This window comes from Papio anubis, chromosome 5 (genome assembly GCF_008728515.1).
Source record: "Papio anubis isolate 15944 chromosome 5, Panubis1.0, whole genome shotgun sequence".
Lineage (NCBI taxonomy): Eukaryota > Metazoa > Chordata > Mammalia > Primates > Cercopithecidae > Papio > Papio anubis.
Genome location: NC_044980.1, coordinates 142,609,463 through 142,624,360, shown reverse-complemented (window position 1 = coordinate 142,624,360; position 14,898 = coordinate 142,609,463). Strand labels below are relative to the sequence as shown.

Sequence of the window (14,898 nt, the reverse complement as noted above, 5' to 3'; positions counted from 1 at the left end):
CTTTCTTTCTTTCTTTCTTTCTTTCTTTCTTTCTTTCTTTCTTTCTTTCTTTCTTTCTTTCTTTTCTTTCTTTCTTTTTCTTTCTTCTTTCTTCCTTCTTTCCTTCTTTTCTTTCTTTATTCTCTTTTCTTTCTTTCTTTCTCCTTCCTTCCTTCCTTTCTTTCTCTCTTTCTTTCTCCTTCCTTCCTTCCTTCCTTCCTTTCTTCTTTTTTTTTTTTTCCCCCACCTTGGACCTTTTTCTGCCATTCTACTTAGCATGTTGTGATGACAGGTTTTTTTTTGCCCTGTGTTCCTTGAGTGACTGTGAGCTCCCTGAAGGCCCCTCTGGATCCCCCGTGCCCAGCACAGCACCCGGGACCCCAGTGCATATAAGGGGGAGGTGCTGAAGTGAATGTGAAGCCTCATCTTTAGGGCACAGGGCTCGAATTGACTTTTCTGGCACCTCGGTGTCCTTCCTTCATCCCATGCACACAGCAAATCTCTGTCTATAAAATTCTTAGGTGTGTTTCTGCAACCACTGGGAGTGTTTTTCACATGATCCCTCCAGCTAAGGGAAGTAAGCATCCAGTGCCCTCCTGAAGCCACCAGGCAGCCAGTGACTCTTGTATGCATAGCTGAGCATGTATTTGCTCAACCTATCTGACATTGTAACATGTCCACAGCACTTATTAAAGCATGGGGCATGTATTCTGAGGTTATTATAAAGCATAAAGGTGTCTCTAAGAAATGTATGCACTTCTGAAAGCTTACTTAAAGACTTATTTGAATTTTTGAGAGTTTACATAGTTTAAAAATGTGCAGTGGCATGATCATAGCTCACTGTGGCCTCAAACTCCTGGGCTCAAGTGATCCCCTCACCTCAGCCTCCCAACGTGCTGGGACTACGGGCACATGCCACCACGCCTGGCTAATTTGTGTATTTTTCATAGGGACAGGGTCTCACTATTTTGCACAGGTTAATCTTGAACTTCTGGCCTCAAGTGATCCTCCTTCCTCAGCCTCTGAAAGTGCCAGGATTACAAGTGTGAGCCACTGTGCCAGGCCCATAACTAAAGATTTTATTTAAACTTGTTAATATTTCATGAGTAACTCTTACAGCCTCACAGACCGGCTTAGAGAAAATATGCCCCATACAGCTGATTAATTATAAAATTATCCAAGCAGCAAGTTAGGTTCAGAGCCCCAGCCTTCTCTCACCCCTCACTCTCCCTGGCTTCTGCCCGTTGGTCTCACCTTGCCACAGCCAGCCGTTGCTGCAGGCCAGCTCTTCTGCCCTCCTATTGAATTACTGCAGCACCCCATCCCCCTCCATCCTGCTCTTTTCTTCCTTCTCCATCCTACAAGTCCTGCCAACCGCCTTCCTGCAGCACAGCACTGAAGAGGTCACAATTGGGCCTTCGACCTTCAACTGCTCCCCACTGCTTACTGGATACAGTCTGCACTCCCTGGCGTGGAATTTAGGGCCCATGCCATATGGCCCTGGATTACCAGGATTACCTGCTCTAAAATGTTTTCTCAAATCCACCCCCCTTGCTCCTTCCTCTTGCTCCAATTCTTTGTCTGTGTCCCCTTCCTTTCTGTTTTCTGTTGTACCCACCTTTGTAATAATACCTGCCTTGCCTTTCTATGAGTGGGACACTCCCTTAAGAGTTTACCTTTGAACCCTTTCTACCTACCCACACCCCTTCCTTTTTTTTTTTTTTTTTTAGATTGAGTCTCGATCTATCACCCAGGCTAGAGTGCAGTGACATGATCTCAGCTCACTGCAACCTCTGCCTCCCGAGTTCAAGCGATTCTCCTGCCTCAGCCTCACAAGTAACTGAGATCACAGGTGCATGCCACCATGCCCAGCTAATTTTTGTATTTTTAGTAGAGATGGTTTCACCATGTTGGCCAGGCTGGTCTCGAACTCCTGATCACAAATGATCCGCCCACCTCAGCCTCCTAAAGGGCTGGGATTACTGGCGTGAGCCATGGCACCTGGCCCTTTCCACTCCTTAATGCAAGGCCTCTTTGCTACAGCTGTTCACAGTTCTCTTTACACCATACATTTTCTTTTTTCTTTTTTTACCTTTTAAATTTTGTCTGTGAGAGTTTCTGCCAGATGAGGAAATGGCCTAGAAGAGAAAGAAATCTCTTAGTATTAAACAAAACTCCTAAATCAGAAAAGCTAACTGACTAATAGAAAAAAGGAGCATATTGCCTCCAATGGAGCAAAAAGTGATTCTTGAGGGAGGAGAGCAAATCTTAGCTATTACAGTGGCCTGTGGTTCTCCAAACAGATGGACGGCATATCTGCGGTATTAAAAGCTCGTGGTGGGGCAATTACTGAAAAAGTATCTAAAAAGGCTCTTTGGCAGTTGGGGCAGGGAACAATGATGAGAAAAAAGGTTGAGAAACACTTCTCTACAGTAGACAAGACTGAAGGGACTCTGAAGATGTGATGAGATTTAAATGAAATTGATGTTTGGACAGTCCCTGGAACAGTGCTTGATACATAAGAAAACCCAGTACATGTTCCTTATGCACATGCCATGTTCAGACACAATACTTAGATTTCTCCATCCACCATCTCATTTAATCTTACACCTGTTTTGTGAGTAAAGTGCGATTATCATTACAGACAGGGAAATGGAGGCTCAGCGAGGTGGGGGTAGTTGCCCAGTGTCCAATCTCTGATCACTGACAGGGGCAGGATCTAACGCTGTCTGATTTCAAAGCCCAATCCCTAGATGCAATGGGTGTGAGCCCTTTCCTCACAACGAGACAAAGTCACTTACTAGTGGGGGTGGAGAAAGGTGAGAGAGATGGAATTAACCAGTACATGAAGTCTTAAATGGCCCTGGACTGATAGAGGGTGTCTTGTGTGCCCAGGGCCATGATGATGACCGCCTGTGATCTCTCAGCCATCACCAAACCCTGGGAGGTGCAGAGCCAGGTATGAACTCCTGTTGACCCGAGAGGAGGGGCATCCCAGTACTGGGAGCAGCAGGTCATGAGGCTTGGGCTCTCTCAGCCCAGCTCCAGAACCAGCTCACCTGTGTTCCATCCTCCCTTACCAAGACATGGGAATCACTTTACGTCTCTCCAGTGATGACAGCAAAGCAAGGGTGGCAGGGTTTAACCTTTTGGTTGAGTTGGAATTGCAAGTGGGGTGGGAGCAGGGGTAGGGGATTGGGCTGGGGCTTTGACTCTGCGTGTGTGAGGGTCTGTCTGTTGCAGGTAGCTCTGCTGGTGGCTGCCGAATTCTGGGAACAAGGTGACCTGGAGCGCACGGTACTGCAACAGAATCCCATTGTGAGTAGATAGCGGATGTCAGCCTGATGTTAGGCGTGTGTGCTCCATCCTGACCTAGATGTGACCTTGCCATGATGGAGAGATGTGTGACTTTACCACAAAGATGACCTTTTCCTAATGCAGTGGTTCTCAAAATGTGGTCTCCAGGCCACTGTCAACCTCATTGCTTGAGAACATGTTAGGGATGTATATTCACAAGCCTCACCCTAGGTGTACCCAACCAGAAGCTCTGCGGGTGGGGCTCTGCAATGAGTGCTCTAACTAGTAAGCCCTCCTAAAGTTTGGGAAATGTGTCCTTAGCTCACTCAACTGCAGAGCTTGGCAAGCGGACTCCAACACTTAGATTGCCCTTTCAATTCCACAGGTCTAGAAGTCCATCCGCCTCCCCTGACCCTAATCTAACAGCACAGAGTGAGCAAGCTGTGCACCTATCAACATTGAAAGTTAACTTGGCTGAGACAGTCAGCCAGCTTTCCATGGAGATGGAGAGATGGGGAGATGGGAAGAGCAACCAAAGTTTCCCTGAAGTCCCTGAAGGCAAAGCTGGGAAGCAGAGCAGGGTTTGCAAAGGATGGGTTAAAGAGAGAGACATTTTGGGGACAAACCAATGACATCTGGTTAGGCTAAACCTGTGAGAGTGTGCTAAGGATGCAGGGGCCACCACGGCAGGCTTAGGCAGGAGCCGAGGGAGAGTGGAAGGCTGGGAGGAGCAGGTCCTGTCATGAAGGAACACGTGAAGGGCCCCATGGGCTTTGTCGTTCTCTCTCTCTCTCTCTCTCTCTCTCTCTCTCTCTCTCTCTCTCTGTAATATTTTCAAATATAATGAGAATAGTCAGTGAATTGTAGTGCCCATCAGCCACAGCCAACAATTTGTAGCAGTCTGCCATTCTTGTTGTATCTATTCCATCCAGTGCATTTTTTTGCTTTCGGTTGCAGTATTTTAAAGTAAATCTCAGGCTCTATAATCTCTTCCATAAATACTTTGGCACATATCTCTATGAGACAGGAGTGTAATATGGACAAACCATAAACACAACCACAATACCATTAACAATCACAAAATTCATATACTCAGTATCATCTAATCCCCAATTTCTGTTCATTTTTCTTGATTAAGAAACAGAGTTCAGTTGATTTGTTCAGATCAGGATCTAATCAAGGAGCATACTGCCTCTGGTTTTAATGTCTCTTAAGTCTCTTTTAATCTGTAGCAGGCCCTGCCACCCCTTCCACCCTCTGGCCTTTTTCTGCTATGCCGTTTATTTGCTGAAGACAGTGGGTCTTGTTTTTGTGCAGTTTCCCACATTCTGGATTTCGGTGGTTGCACCCTCATGGTGTTCTTTAACATGTTTCTCTATTCTCCTATCTCCTGCAAAATGCTCATCAGGTCGGGAAACATGATGAGTTTACAGTTTGATTTTAGTAAGAATGCTTCATAGATAGGGTGGGTTTCTCTTACTGTCCAGTGCAGTTAACTCTTTCTCCCCTATGACAGCCCATGATGGACAGAAACAAAGCAGATGAACTCCCTAAGCTTCAAGTCGGCTTCATTGACTTTGTTTGCACCTTCGTCTACAAGGTAGGCCCTTGGCTTCCTCACACTCAAAAACATGTATTTGATAAACCTGGGATTTCCAGACAACATCGGGAATAATAAGCCCTAGCAGGTGACCAGTGGGTGATACTTTACAAAGCGCTTCTCATCTCTAATGGGGCATTTGATTCTCAGGACAGCTCTGTGGATCTTATGTGATTGCAGCTCTAGGCTCCAGCGTGGGGCACATCCTAGTTGCTTAATACATAGCTGTGGGGCAAATGACTAAGCATAGATTCAGAGAGAGGAAGGGGAAACACAGCAGACATATGTCCTTCTAACTTCCCTAGCTGGTGGAAACATTATAGGCCAAAAGTAATTGTGAAAAGATAATCTGGATTTTCTCTTTGAGCTCTTGTTCAATGTTAGTCTCCTTGAGAAACCCACTGCTCCCAACTTTCTGTTATCTGTGCCACCATCCACCTCTCACTTTTAATTTTTATTTTGGCCATGTTACACATGAGAAGACAGAAGTCAGAGATGCAAAATGACAGTGCCAGTGTCACTGGACTCAGCCATAAGGCAGGATTTAGTCCAGATCTCTTTATGCTGTGTGAGTGCAGCCCTTCTGCTAGGAAGAAGTCAAATTTTCTAAAAGGCAACAAGAGCATCTGAGATATAACTCAGAATAACTGGGGTGCTCTGACCCACAGGGCACAGTGGCTGGTGCTTGCCACCATCATCAGTAATATTTCTTTTTTTTCATTGAGGACATGTGTTTTTTGCTGGTGTTTCTTTTTTTTTTGTTTGTTTTGTTTTGTTTTGTTTTGTTTTGTTTTTTTGAGACAGGGTCTCCCTCTGTCACCCAGGCTGGAGTGCAGTGGCACCATCATGGCTTACAGCAGCCTTGACCTCCCAGGCCCAAATGATCCTCCCACCTCAGTCTTCTGAGTAGCTGGGACCACAGGTGCACACCACCACATCCAGCTAATTTTTTTTTTTTTTTTTTTTTTTGAGACAGAGTCTCACTCTGTCACCCAGGTTGGAGTGCAGTGGTCTCACTCACTGCAATCTCTACCTCACTGCAACCTCTACCTCCTGGGTTCAAGCAATTCTCCTGCCTCAGCCTCCCAAGCAGCTGGGACTACAGGCACGTGCCACCACACCCGGCTAATTTTTGTATTTTTAGTAGAGACGGGGTTTTGCCTTGTTGGCCAGGCTGGTCTCAAACTCCTGGCCTCAAGCAATCCACCCACCTCAGCCTCCCAAAGTGCTGGGATTACAGGTGTGAGCCATGGTGCCCGGCTGAGGGAATGAGTTTTAATCATCACGAATATTATTAAATAAGGGAGACGGAGCTAAGTGCTTTATGTACGTTATCAAAATCACACTGTGGGGTAGGTATTATTACTATCCTGATTTCATGGCTGAAGGTGAGCTCTGGTAGTGACCCACCCAAGGTCACATAGTTTGTGGCAGAGCCTGGACCAGAACCCAGGCATCTCCGAACAGTTGGCTCTGGCTGGCATTTCGCAGTGGGCCCTGGATTTGCTGTTCTTACATTGGGCAAATCCACTCCATCAATCTGCATCTCAATTTCCTTACCTGAAGATGTAGAAGTGATGAATCTTATTTTCCTACCTCACAGGAATTTGAGGACCAGAGGAGATAAATTGCTTCATAAACTGTAATGTGCCGTGCTCAAAGAGCTGTAAGAGCCTTTAAGAATCATCTTCTCGGTGGCTCATGCCTATAATCCCAGCACTTTGGGAGGCCAAGGCAGGGGGATCATTTGAGGTCAGGAGTTCAAGACCAGCCTGACCAACATGGTGAAACCCCATCTCTACTAAATACAAAAAAAAAAAAAAAAAATTAGCTGGGTGTGGTGGCGCATGCCTGTAATCCCAGCTACTTGGGAGGCTGAGGCAGGAGAATCACTTGAACCCAGGAGGCAGAGGGTGCAGTGAGCCAAGATTGCGCCACTGAACTACAGCCTAATCAACAGAGTGAAACTCAGTCTCAAAAAAAAAAAAAAAAAAAAAAGAAGAATTATCTTCTCAACATCCCATTTCACTCAGAAAGTATTTACTGAGTACCCTTGTGTCCCATACCTTGTGCTAGGCCAGGGCCACCCCAGGCAACAAGGCAGCCAATGTCCCTGCCCTCTCCAGGTTCTCAGCCTTTCAGGGAGACAAGCAAAGGGAGTCATGACAAGGAAGCAAGGTGTGGTAAAAGAGGGCTTTGGGAGCTTCCAATGGGGGACTCCATTTACCTAGGGGGCCAGAAGAGGCTTCTTGGAGAAAGTGATATGTAATTGGAGGCCGCAAGGAAGAAAAGGGGAGGTTAGAGTGTTCCAGCAAAGTGAACAGCTTGGGTTGAGCATGGTAGCTCACGCCTGTAATCCCAGCACTTTGAGAAGCCAAGGCAGGAGGATCACTTGAGGCCAGGAGTTTGAGACCAGCCTGGGCAACATAAGGAGACCCTGTGTCTACAAAAATAAAAAATTACCTGTGTGTGGTGGCAGGCGCCTCTAGTCCCAGCTACTTGGGAGGCTGGGGTGGGAGGATGGCTTGAGCCCAGGAGTTTGAGGCTGCAGTGACCTGTGATTGTGTCATTGCACTCCAGCCTGGACAACAGTGAGGCCCTATCTTGGAAAGAAAAAAAAAAAAAAGAGCAGCTTGTGTGAGGCTCACAGAATGGAGGACACACTCTAGGAACTAAGAGATTTGGATTGCTTGGAGAATGCAAGATGGTCAGGGGCAGGAGGACACTGGGTCATGGAGTTAGGGGTTTTCACTTCATCCTGAAGGACAGGGGTGCCACAGAAGCACAGGCTGGTATGGACTGGAGGTCCTGCAGTATCAGCATAGTGACGGGAGGCCCCGCGGCATCAGCGTGGTGGCGGGAGGCCTGCTACCCCGAAGCAGCTCATTCCAGTGTTGGACATTTCCAGCTGTGCCACCTGCTTGAGCCCTGACCCTGGGGCCTGGCTCTTGTGCCAGAGGCACATACTCTGTCTTCCAGGAATTCTCCCGTTTCCACAAGGAGATCACCCCAATGTTGGACGGGATCACCAACAATCGCAAAGAGTGGAAGGCGCTTGCTGACGAGTATGACGCCAAGATGAAGGTGCAGGAGGAGGAGAAGCAGAAACAGCAGTCAGCCAAGCCAGGTTTGTGGAAGCGGGAAGCAGGGACTCCCACCACCCACTCCCTGGGCACTCGGTGTCTGCTTCTGGCCTCAGAGCCTCATACACGGAGTCTCATTCAGGCCTCCTGATGGCCAGTATTGTCCCCATTCTGTGTGTGAGAGCACCGAGGCTGGAAAAGACCAAGTCACACAGTAAGAGGCAGAGCCTGGTCCCCAAGATTGAGGCTGAGGAAAGCTCCAGGCCTCCCAGCAAGTGCCCCCTCAAGCAACATAGCACAGACTCTGATTTTTGGGCTGTGGACTTATGTCCCTACCCTGGGGCAAAGGAGAAGATATATAATTCTTGGTTGGAAGGAATTTTATTTTTATTTATTTATTTTTTGAGCCGGAGTCTCACTCTGTCGCCCAGGCTAGAGAGCAGTGGCACAATCTCCACTCACTGCAACCTCCACCTCCCAGGTTCAAGGAATTTTTCCGCCTCAGCTTCGTGAGTAGCTGGGATTACAGGCACCCAGCACCACGCCTGGCTAATTTCTGTATTTTTAGTAGAGATGGGGTTTCACCATATTGGCCAGGCTGGTCTTAAACTCCTGACCTCAGGTGATCCACCTGCCTCGCCCTCCCAAAGTGATGGGATTACAGGCATGAGCCACTGCGTCCGGCCTTGGAAGGAATTTGAGGCCCTATTTCCAGCCTTCTGTCTGATGTTTGAGTCCTATCTGTACCATCATGAGCTTATGCTTGCATACCACCAGTGACAGAGGCCTCACTATCTTATATGATATCCTTATTCAGTACCACTATTAGAAAGGTCTACCTTGAACTCAAATTGTTCTCCTTGTTGAAGCTTCCACTTAGCGGTCATGGTTCTGCCTTCAGAATCAAATGGGATTTGTTTGTTCTAACTCTTTACTACTGACAGCACTGCCCCTCCCCCAAGTCATTTCTTTTACTGGTTGTGTGATCTGTTTCCTCACAGGACATGGCCTCTCGTCCCTGCCTCACCCTGACTGCCCTCCTTCACACACCCATCCCTCTTCACCCATGGCTCTTACACATGGAAAATATCAGGGCCTCAGCTCTGCTCTGAGCAGTGTGGGTTGATTCTAAATGGGCAGCTGCAAACGTAGGGGCCACTTAGAGTTTTGCAGTTTATGCTTTGCACAACTCCAGGGAGCATCCTGTACATCACAGATGTGTATAGCTATTTTGATTTTCCAGAAAAATGGCAGTGAGATATCCTGGGAAATAAGTGCATTTTTCTAATTTGTACAAATTGTCTTTTGGGCAAGTAGTAGGTCAGTGCAAATTTGTGGTCTTCAGATAAAAAAATACAGATTTGGCTTACATTTTTTTCTCCTTTTTTTCTTATAGCTAGAGAATCAGTAGCAACATTTTTTTAAATGTGAATTTTTTGGCCACATTTTAAAATTGGAATATTTAAGATTAAAAAAATCCAGATTTACAGCCTTTCTTTCTTTCCTTTTTGGAGATAGAGTCTTGCTTTGTTGCCCAGGCTGGAGTGCAGTGGTGTGATCATAGCTCACTGCAGCCTCAAATTCCTGGCCTCAAGCGATCCTCCCACCTCAGCTTCCCTAGCAGCTGGGACTTCAGGTGTATGCAACCATGCCCGGCCAATTTTTTTTTTTTTTTTGTAGAAACCAGGTCTTGCTATGTTGCCCAGGTTGGCCTCCAACTCCTGGGCTCAAGTGATTCTCCTGCCTTAGCCTCCTGAAATCTTGGGATTACAGGCATGAGCCACTGTGCCTGGCTCAGCTTTTCTTTCTAAAAGAGTAAAAGGGTAAGATCTGGCCACACCAGTCTATCATTTTTACATGACAACAATTGGCTGAACCTGAGTGACAACTGCCCCCTTTGGATGAGACAGAGGTTGTCTCTAGTTTGTCAGTGTTCACCACTCCCCAGGTCTCCCAGACACTCGTGCCAAGTACTGGTTCTCACTTGTCATCATCCTCGTGCTGCTATTTTTCTTAAGAGAAAAGTTCTCAGTTTCTGTGATTCTCCTCACACCTGGTTTGCCTTCTGCATCTGTTGGTCGCTGAAAGCTTTTGAGTTTGCAACTCTTGGTCCAAATTAGGTCAAAGGGGAAGCCCACGGCAGCCTCTTGTCACCTGGTGTGTTCTTTTTCCTGTTTCATTGCAGCAGCCGCAGGAAATCAGCCGGGGGGAAACCCTGGCCCAGGGGGTGCAACTACATCCAAGTCCTGCTGCATCCAGTAACACCACCGAGGATCTGCTGGCCGGACGGCACCACCCTTTCCTGGGAAGACATGACCCAAGCCAGTGGAAGACCACTCACCCTGAGAAGTAAAAGAGTCATAGGATTTCAAAACTGATAGAGAATTTCGCTTCCAGGAGTGTTCAATCTTTTGGCTTCCCTGGGCCACATTGGGAGAAGAATTGTCTTGGGTTGCACATAAAATACACTAACACTAATGATAGCTGCTGAAATTTAAAAAAAAAAAAATCACACACACAAAAAATCTCATAGTGTTTGAAGAAAGTTTATGAATTTGTGTTGGGCTGCATTGAAAGCCATCCTGGGCCGCATGTGGCCCACGGGCCGTGGGTTGAACAAGCTTGGCTTATACCTTATCCAGTGGTTTTTAAACATTCTTTTAGTCTTGAGAACTGCTTATTGAGCTAAAACCAGTATTCCAGCTTTCATAGACATTAATTAAACATTTAATTAATGCCAGAAGCACTGGCTTGCTTAGGATCATTTTTGTTCTTATACTTTCATTTAATGTATTGTAAAAATTCTCAACCATTTTCAAAAGTAGAGAATTGTACATTGAATCCCCACATACCCATCACCCAGATTCCAGTATCAAGATTTTGCTACATGCATTTCATCTGTCCTTTTTACATTTCCTTTTCAAATTTTTTTCTTACCTAAAGTGTTTAAAGGCAAGTCCTGGCTAGGCGTGGTGGCTCGCACCTGTAATCCCAGCACTTCAGGAGGCTGAGGCGGGCGGATTGTGTGAGCCCAGGAGTTTGAGACCAGCCTGGGTAAAATGGCGAAACCCTGTCTCTACAAAAAATACAAAAATTAGCCAGGGGTGGTGGCGCCCACTTGTAGTCTCAGCTACTCAGGAGGCAGAGGTGAGAAGATCCCTTGAGCCCAGAAGGCGGAGGTTGCAGTGAGCTGCGATCATGCTACTGCACTCCAGCTTGGGCGACTGAGCGAGACTCTGACCCAAAAAAAAAAAAAAAAAAGGCAAATCCCAAACTTATCATTTCACACCTCTACTAAGTCATCTTTAAAGAAATAAGGAAGTTTTCTAACATAGCCGCATCACTGGCCCATGCAACCGATGCCTGCCTAATACCCAGCTGTGATGTATGCTTTGATGGGCTGCACAGACCCCAAGCTTCAGCAAAGGACTTGGGACCCCACCAGCTTTGAGTGCTGTTGGCAGACCACCCTCAGTATCAGCCCCATCCGGGGTTACTGCAGCCTTTGCCAGGGTGGCCTACACCCAATGACTGACCCATGCCAGGTGGAGAGGCCTGGCCATCTTGGCTGAGCACGGGATAATTGTGCAGGGCTGTTCCAGCTCCAGGACTCCTCGTGGGGTCCACTAAGGCTGTTGCTGGGCTCACATCACAACTCAACTTCTCCTTCTGCCCACTCCTATCTCCTTCCCTTCCCTGAGCATCAGTTCCCAGGGCACTGCTTAATAAGCATCCTGCAGACTAAGTCCATTTTAGAGTCTGCTTTCTGGGACACCCAACTTGTGATGCCAGCCCTTCATCAACCTTCCTTCATTCTCATGAATGTTTTTAGTGGCTGGCTTGCCTGAATCTGATCCAAACAATTTCACACATTGAATTTAGTTGTTTCTTTTTGTTGGTTTTTAGAAAAAAGATGTACTTTTTATTCTTGGATTTTTCATTGATTTCACAGAGTATAAATTAAGACAAATTATTCTCAATTTCAGAACTTCTATTTCTTAAGTTAACAGGCATTCTGTTGGTTTAAAAAAATATATGTGGGCCGGGCGCGGTGGCTCACACCTGTAATTCCAGCACTTTGGGAGGCCGAGGTGGGTGGATCACCTGAAGTCAGGAGTTCAAGACTAGCCTGGCCAACATGGTGAAACCCCATCTCTGCTAAAAATACAAAAATTAGCTAGGTGTGGTGATGCGAGCCTGTAATCCCAGCTACTCAGGAGGCTGAGGCAGGAGAATCGCTTGCACCCGGGAGGCAGAGGTTGCAGTGAGCTGAGATCACGCCATTGCACTCCAGCCTGGGTGACAAGAGCAAGACTCTGTCTCAAACTAAACTAAACTAAACTAAACTAAATTTCTCTTTCTCTCTTTCTTTCATGACGAGGTCTCACTCTATCGCCCAAGCTAGAGTGCAGTGGTATGATCATAGCTCACTGGAGCCCCAACCGCCTGGGCTCAAGCAATCCTCCCATCTCAGCTTCCCAAGCAGTGGCGACCACAGGCATGTACCACCATGCCCTGCTAATTTTTTAAAACCTATTTTTGTCGACATGGGGTCTCATTCTGTTGCCCAGGTTGGCCTCAAACTCCTGACCTCAAGCAATCCTCTTGCCTCAGCCTCCCAAAGTGTTGGGATTATAGGCGTGAGCCACTGCACCTGGTCAGGACTTATTTATTTTAAACCAAATCTAAGTACGTTCTGGCAAGTCTGCAGTACCTAGCAGAATGCCACTGGCCTAATCAGCATTCGCACCATAGTAACTGATGTTGAAAACAGCACAAATAAACCAGAATTTGAAAATGACAATAACATGCTAAAAATTTGCAAGTCAGTTTCTGTTATGCTTGTCCAAATCCTCATTTTTTAAATTCTCTGTTGTTCTCCCCCATCAGCTTTACGGAGGTATAGTTAGCAAATAAAACTTATACATATTTAAGGTACACACTGCGATGTTTTGATGTACATTGTGAAATGACTGCCATAATTAAGCTAATTAATAGATCCATCACCTCACATAGCTATGGTTAAGTTTCTGAAGTCTCTTTTAATCTGTGAAGTGCTCCTTCCTTTTTTCCATTGCCACCAACTTGCAGAAATTGAGTCAGTTTCCCCACATCCTGTATTTATCTGTTTGTTTCTTTGTGGCTGCATGTAACACATTCCTGTCTCATTCTAATAAATGGACATTAGCTCTAGAACTTTTCTTCCTTCCACACGGAATGTTATGCAGAAACTATTAAAACAATTGCTTTGAGGAGAGGGAGGCACATGGTTTTCCCAAACTGTAAACCACTGATCTACTGTAATCTCTCTTTTTAGACACACAAGGAAATTGAAGGCCAGTGAGAGATGGGGCTGGGCCAAGTTCCTAGTACAGTTCCCTGGCTTCCCTCCAGGAGATGCCCAAGGTCACAGAGAACACAGTGTACAGGGCATCCACATCCTGGTGGCCTCCAGAGCAGATCAATCTGGGCCCCTGACGCATAAGCCCTGCTCCTATTTGCAGGTCATGATGTCAATAGAGAGCTGGGTCTGGAACTTGCATCTTTAAATTCCCAAACTAGATGTTCTGCTCTGCTGCAATGCACACTCTGAGAGCAGTGGTCTTTAAGCAGAGGCCTGTCCTAAGAACGTCACATGTGGTTACATGGCAGAGTAGCAAGGAGAAATAAGTGTCACTCAGGAACACGTAGGCATTGATGTTGCTGGTCCTGACTCTGCTGCCACGTTTCTGAGTCCCTCCGGCAGGTTCCTTCTGCTCCACTTCCAGCCTTCCCAATCTGTCAAAAAAGGTCAAGATCCTTGCGGTGCCTCTCAGAGGACTATGGTTAGCACCAAATGAGACTGAGCGCAATAAGGATCACAGTTGACGTTGATTAAGTACTTACCACGTCCTAGGTACTGTGCACGATCTAATTTCATCCTAATAACAATACTCCAAGGGAGAAACTGTTACTAGCTCCATTTATCACATGGTGAGGAGCAGACAGAGAGGTTAGAAAACCTACCCAAGGACACCCAGCTGGTAAATGGTGGAGCCAAGATTCAAAGTTAAGCAGCTTAGGCCAGGCGTGGTGGCTCACGCCTGTAATACCAGCACTTTGGGAGGCCGAGGTGGATGGATCACCTAAGGTCAGGAGTTCGAGACCAGTCTGGCCAACATGGTGAAACCGTCTCTACTCAAAATACAAAAATTAGCTGAGTGTGGTGGCGGGTGCCTAATCCCAGCTACTTAGGAGCTAGGCGGAAGAATCACTTGAACAGGAGGCAGAGTTCCAGTGAGCGAGATTTCACCATTACTTTCCAGCTGGGCAACAAGAGCGAGACTCCATCTCAAAAAAAAAAAAAAAGTGCCATACCGGGTGTACAGAACCCAGCTTATAAGCATTTTCCTTGCGCCATACTTTGCTTCTGCAAATCAGGTTTCTTCTTGTTTGTTTGTTGTTGTTTGTTTTTTTTGGGCGGAGTCTGCAGCTCTGCCCGACTGGAGTGCAGTGGCGGAAATCTCGGCTCATTGCTGCTCCACTCGAGGTTCGCCACGTCTCGCGCCAAATATCCCGGTAACTGGGACCGCAGCGCCGCCCTGCGTAACTGGATTTTTGTATTTTTTTAGTAGAAGGCAGGGGGACTCACCATCGTGTTAGCAGCCAGAATGGTCTCGATCTGTTCCTAAATCAAACCTCCCAAAAGTGCTAGGATAAACAAGCTCCCAGCCAACTATATTGTTGTTTTTAAAGAACGTAAGAAAATAAAGGACCTTTGAGTTCAGCTAAGCAAATTGTTTCATATTTGGGAAAACCAGGGACCAAAGAGGTGGTTTACCCAATTCACACAATACAGAAGTGGCAGAGATGGGTCCCAAAGGCAGGTCTTGAGGCTCTGCATCTGCCATCCTATTCCTTGTACTATGGGTAGGATCCACTCAGGAATTCCTGATTGAT

The 14,898-nt window shown here is 46.6% G+C and overlaps 2 protein-coding genes across 2 annotated transcripts in view; one reads left to right on the top strand and one right to left on the bottom strand.

Annotated features, from left to right (window-relative positions):
* PDE6A (phosphodiesterase 6A) overlaps positions 1-12,285 on the top strand; it is an 85,326-nt gene extending 73,041 nt beyond the window's left edge. Inside the window, exons 18-22 of the mRNA XM_003900350.4 lie at positions 2,875-2,938; positions 3,223-3,297; positions 4,793-4,876; positions 7,856-8,003; positions 10,145-12,285. Of these exons, the coding sequence (XP_003900399.3) occupies positions 2,875-2,938; positions 3,223-3,297; positions 4,793-4,876; positions 7,856-8,003; positions 10,145-10,221 (448 nt within the window). The 3' untranslated portion in view covers positions 10,222-12,285. The remainder of the gene's footprint in view (positions 1-2,874; positions 2,939-3,222; positions 3,298-4,792; positions 4,877-7,855; positions 8,004-10,144) is intronic.
* PPARGC1B (PPARG coactivator 1 beta) overlaps positions 1,934-14,898 on the bottom strand; it is a 138,338-nt gene continuing 125,373 nt past the window's right edge. The window contains exon 12 of the mRNA XM_009209372.4: positions 1,934-2,117. Coding sequence (XP_009207636.1) covers positions 2,068-2,117 — 50 coding nt within the window. The 3' untranslated portion in view covers positions 1,934-2,067. The remainder of the gene's footprint in view (positions 2,118-14,898) is intronic.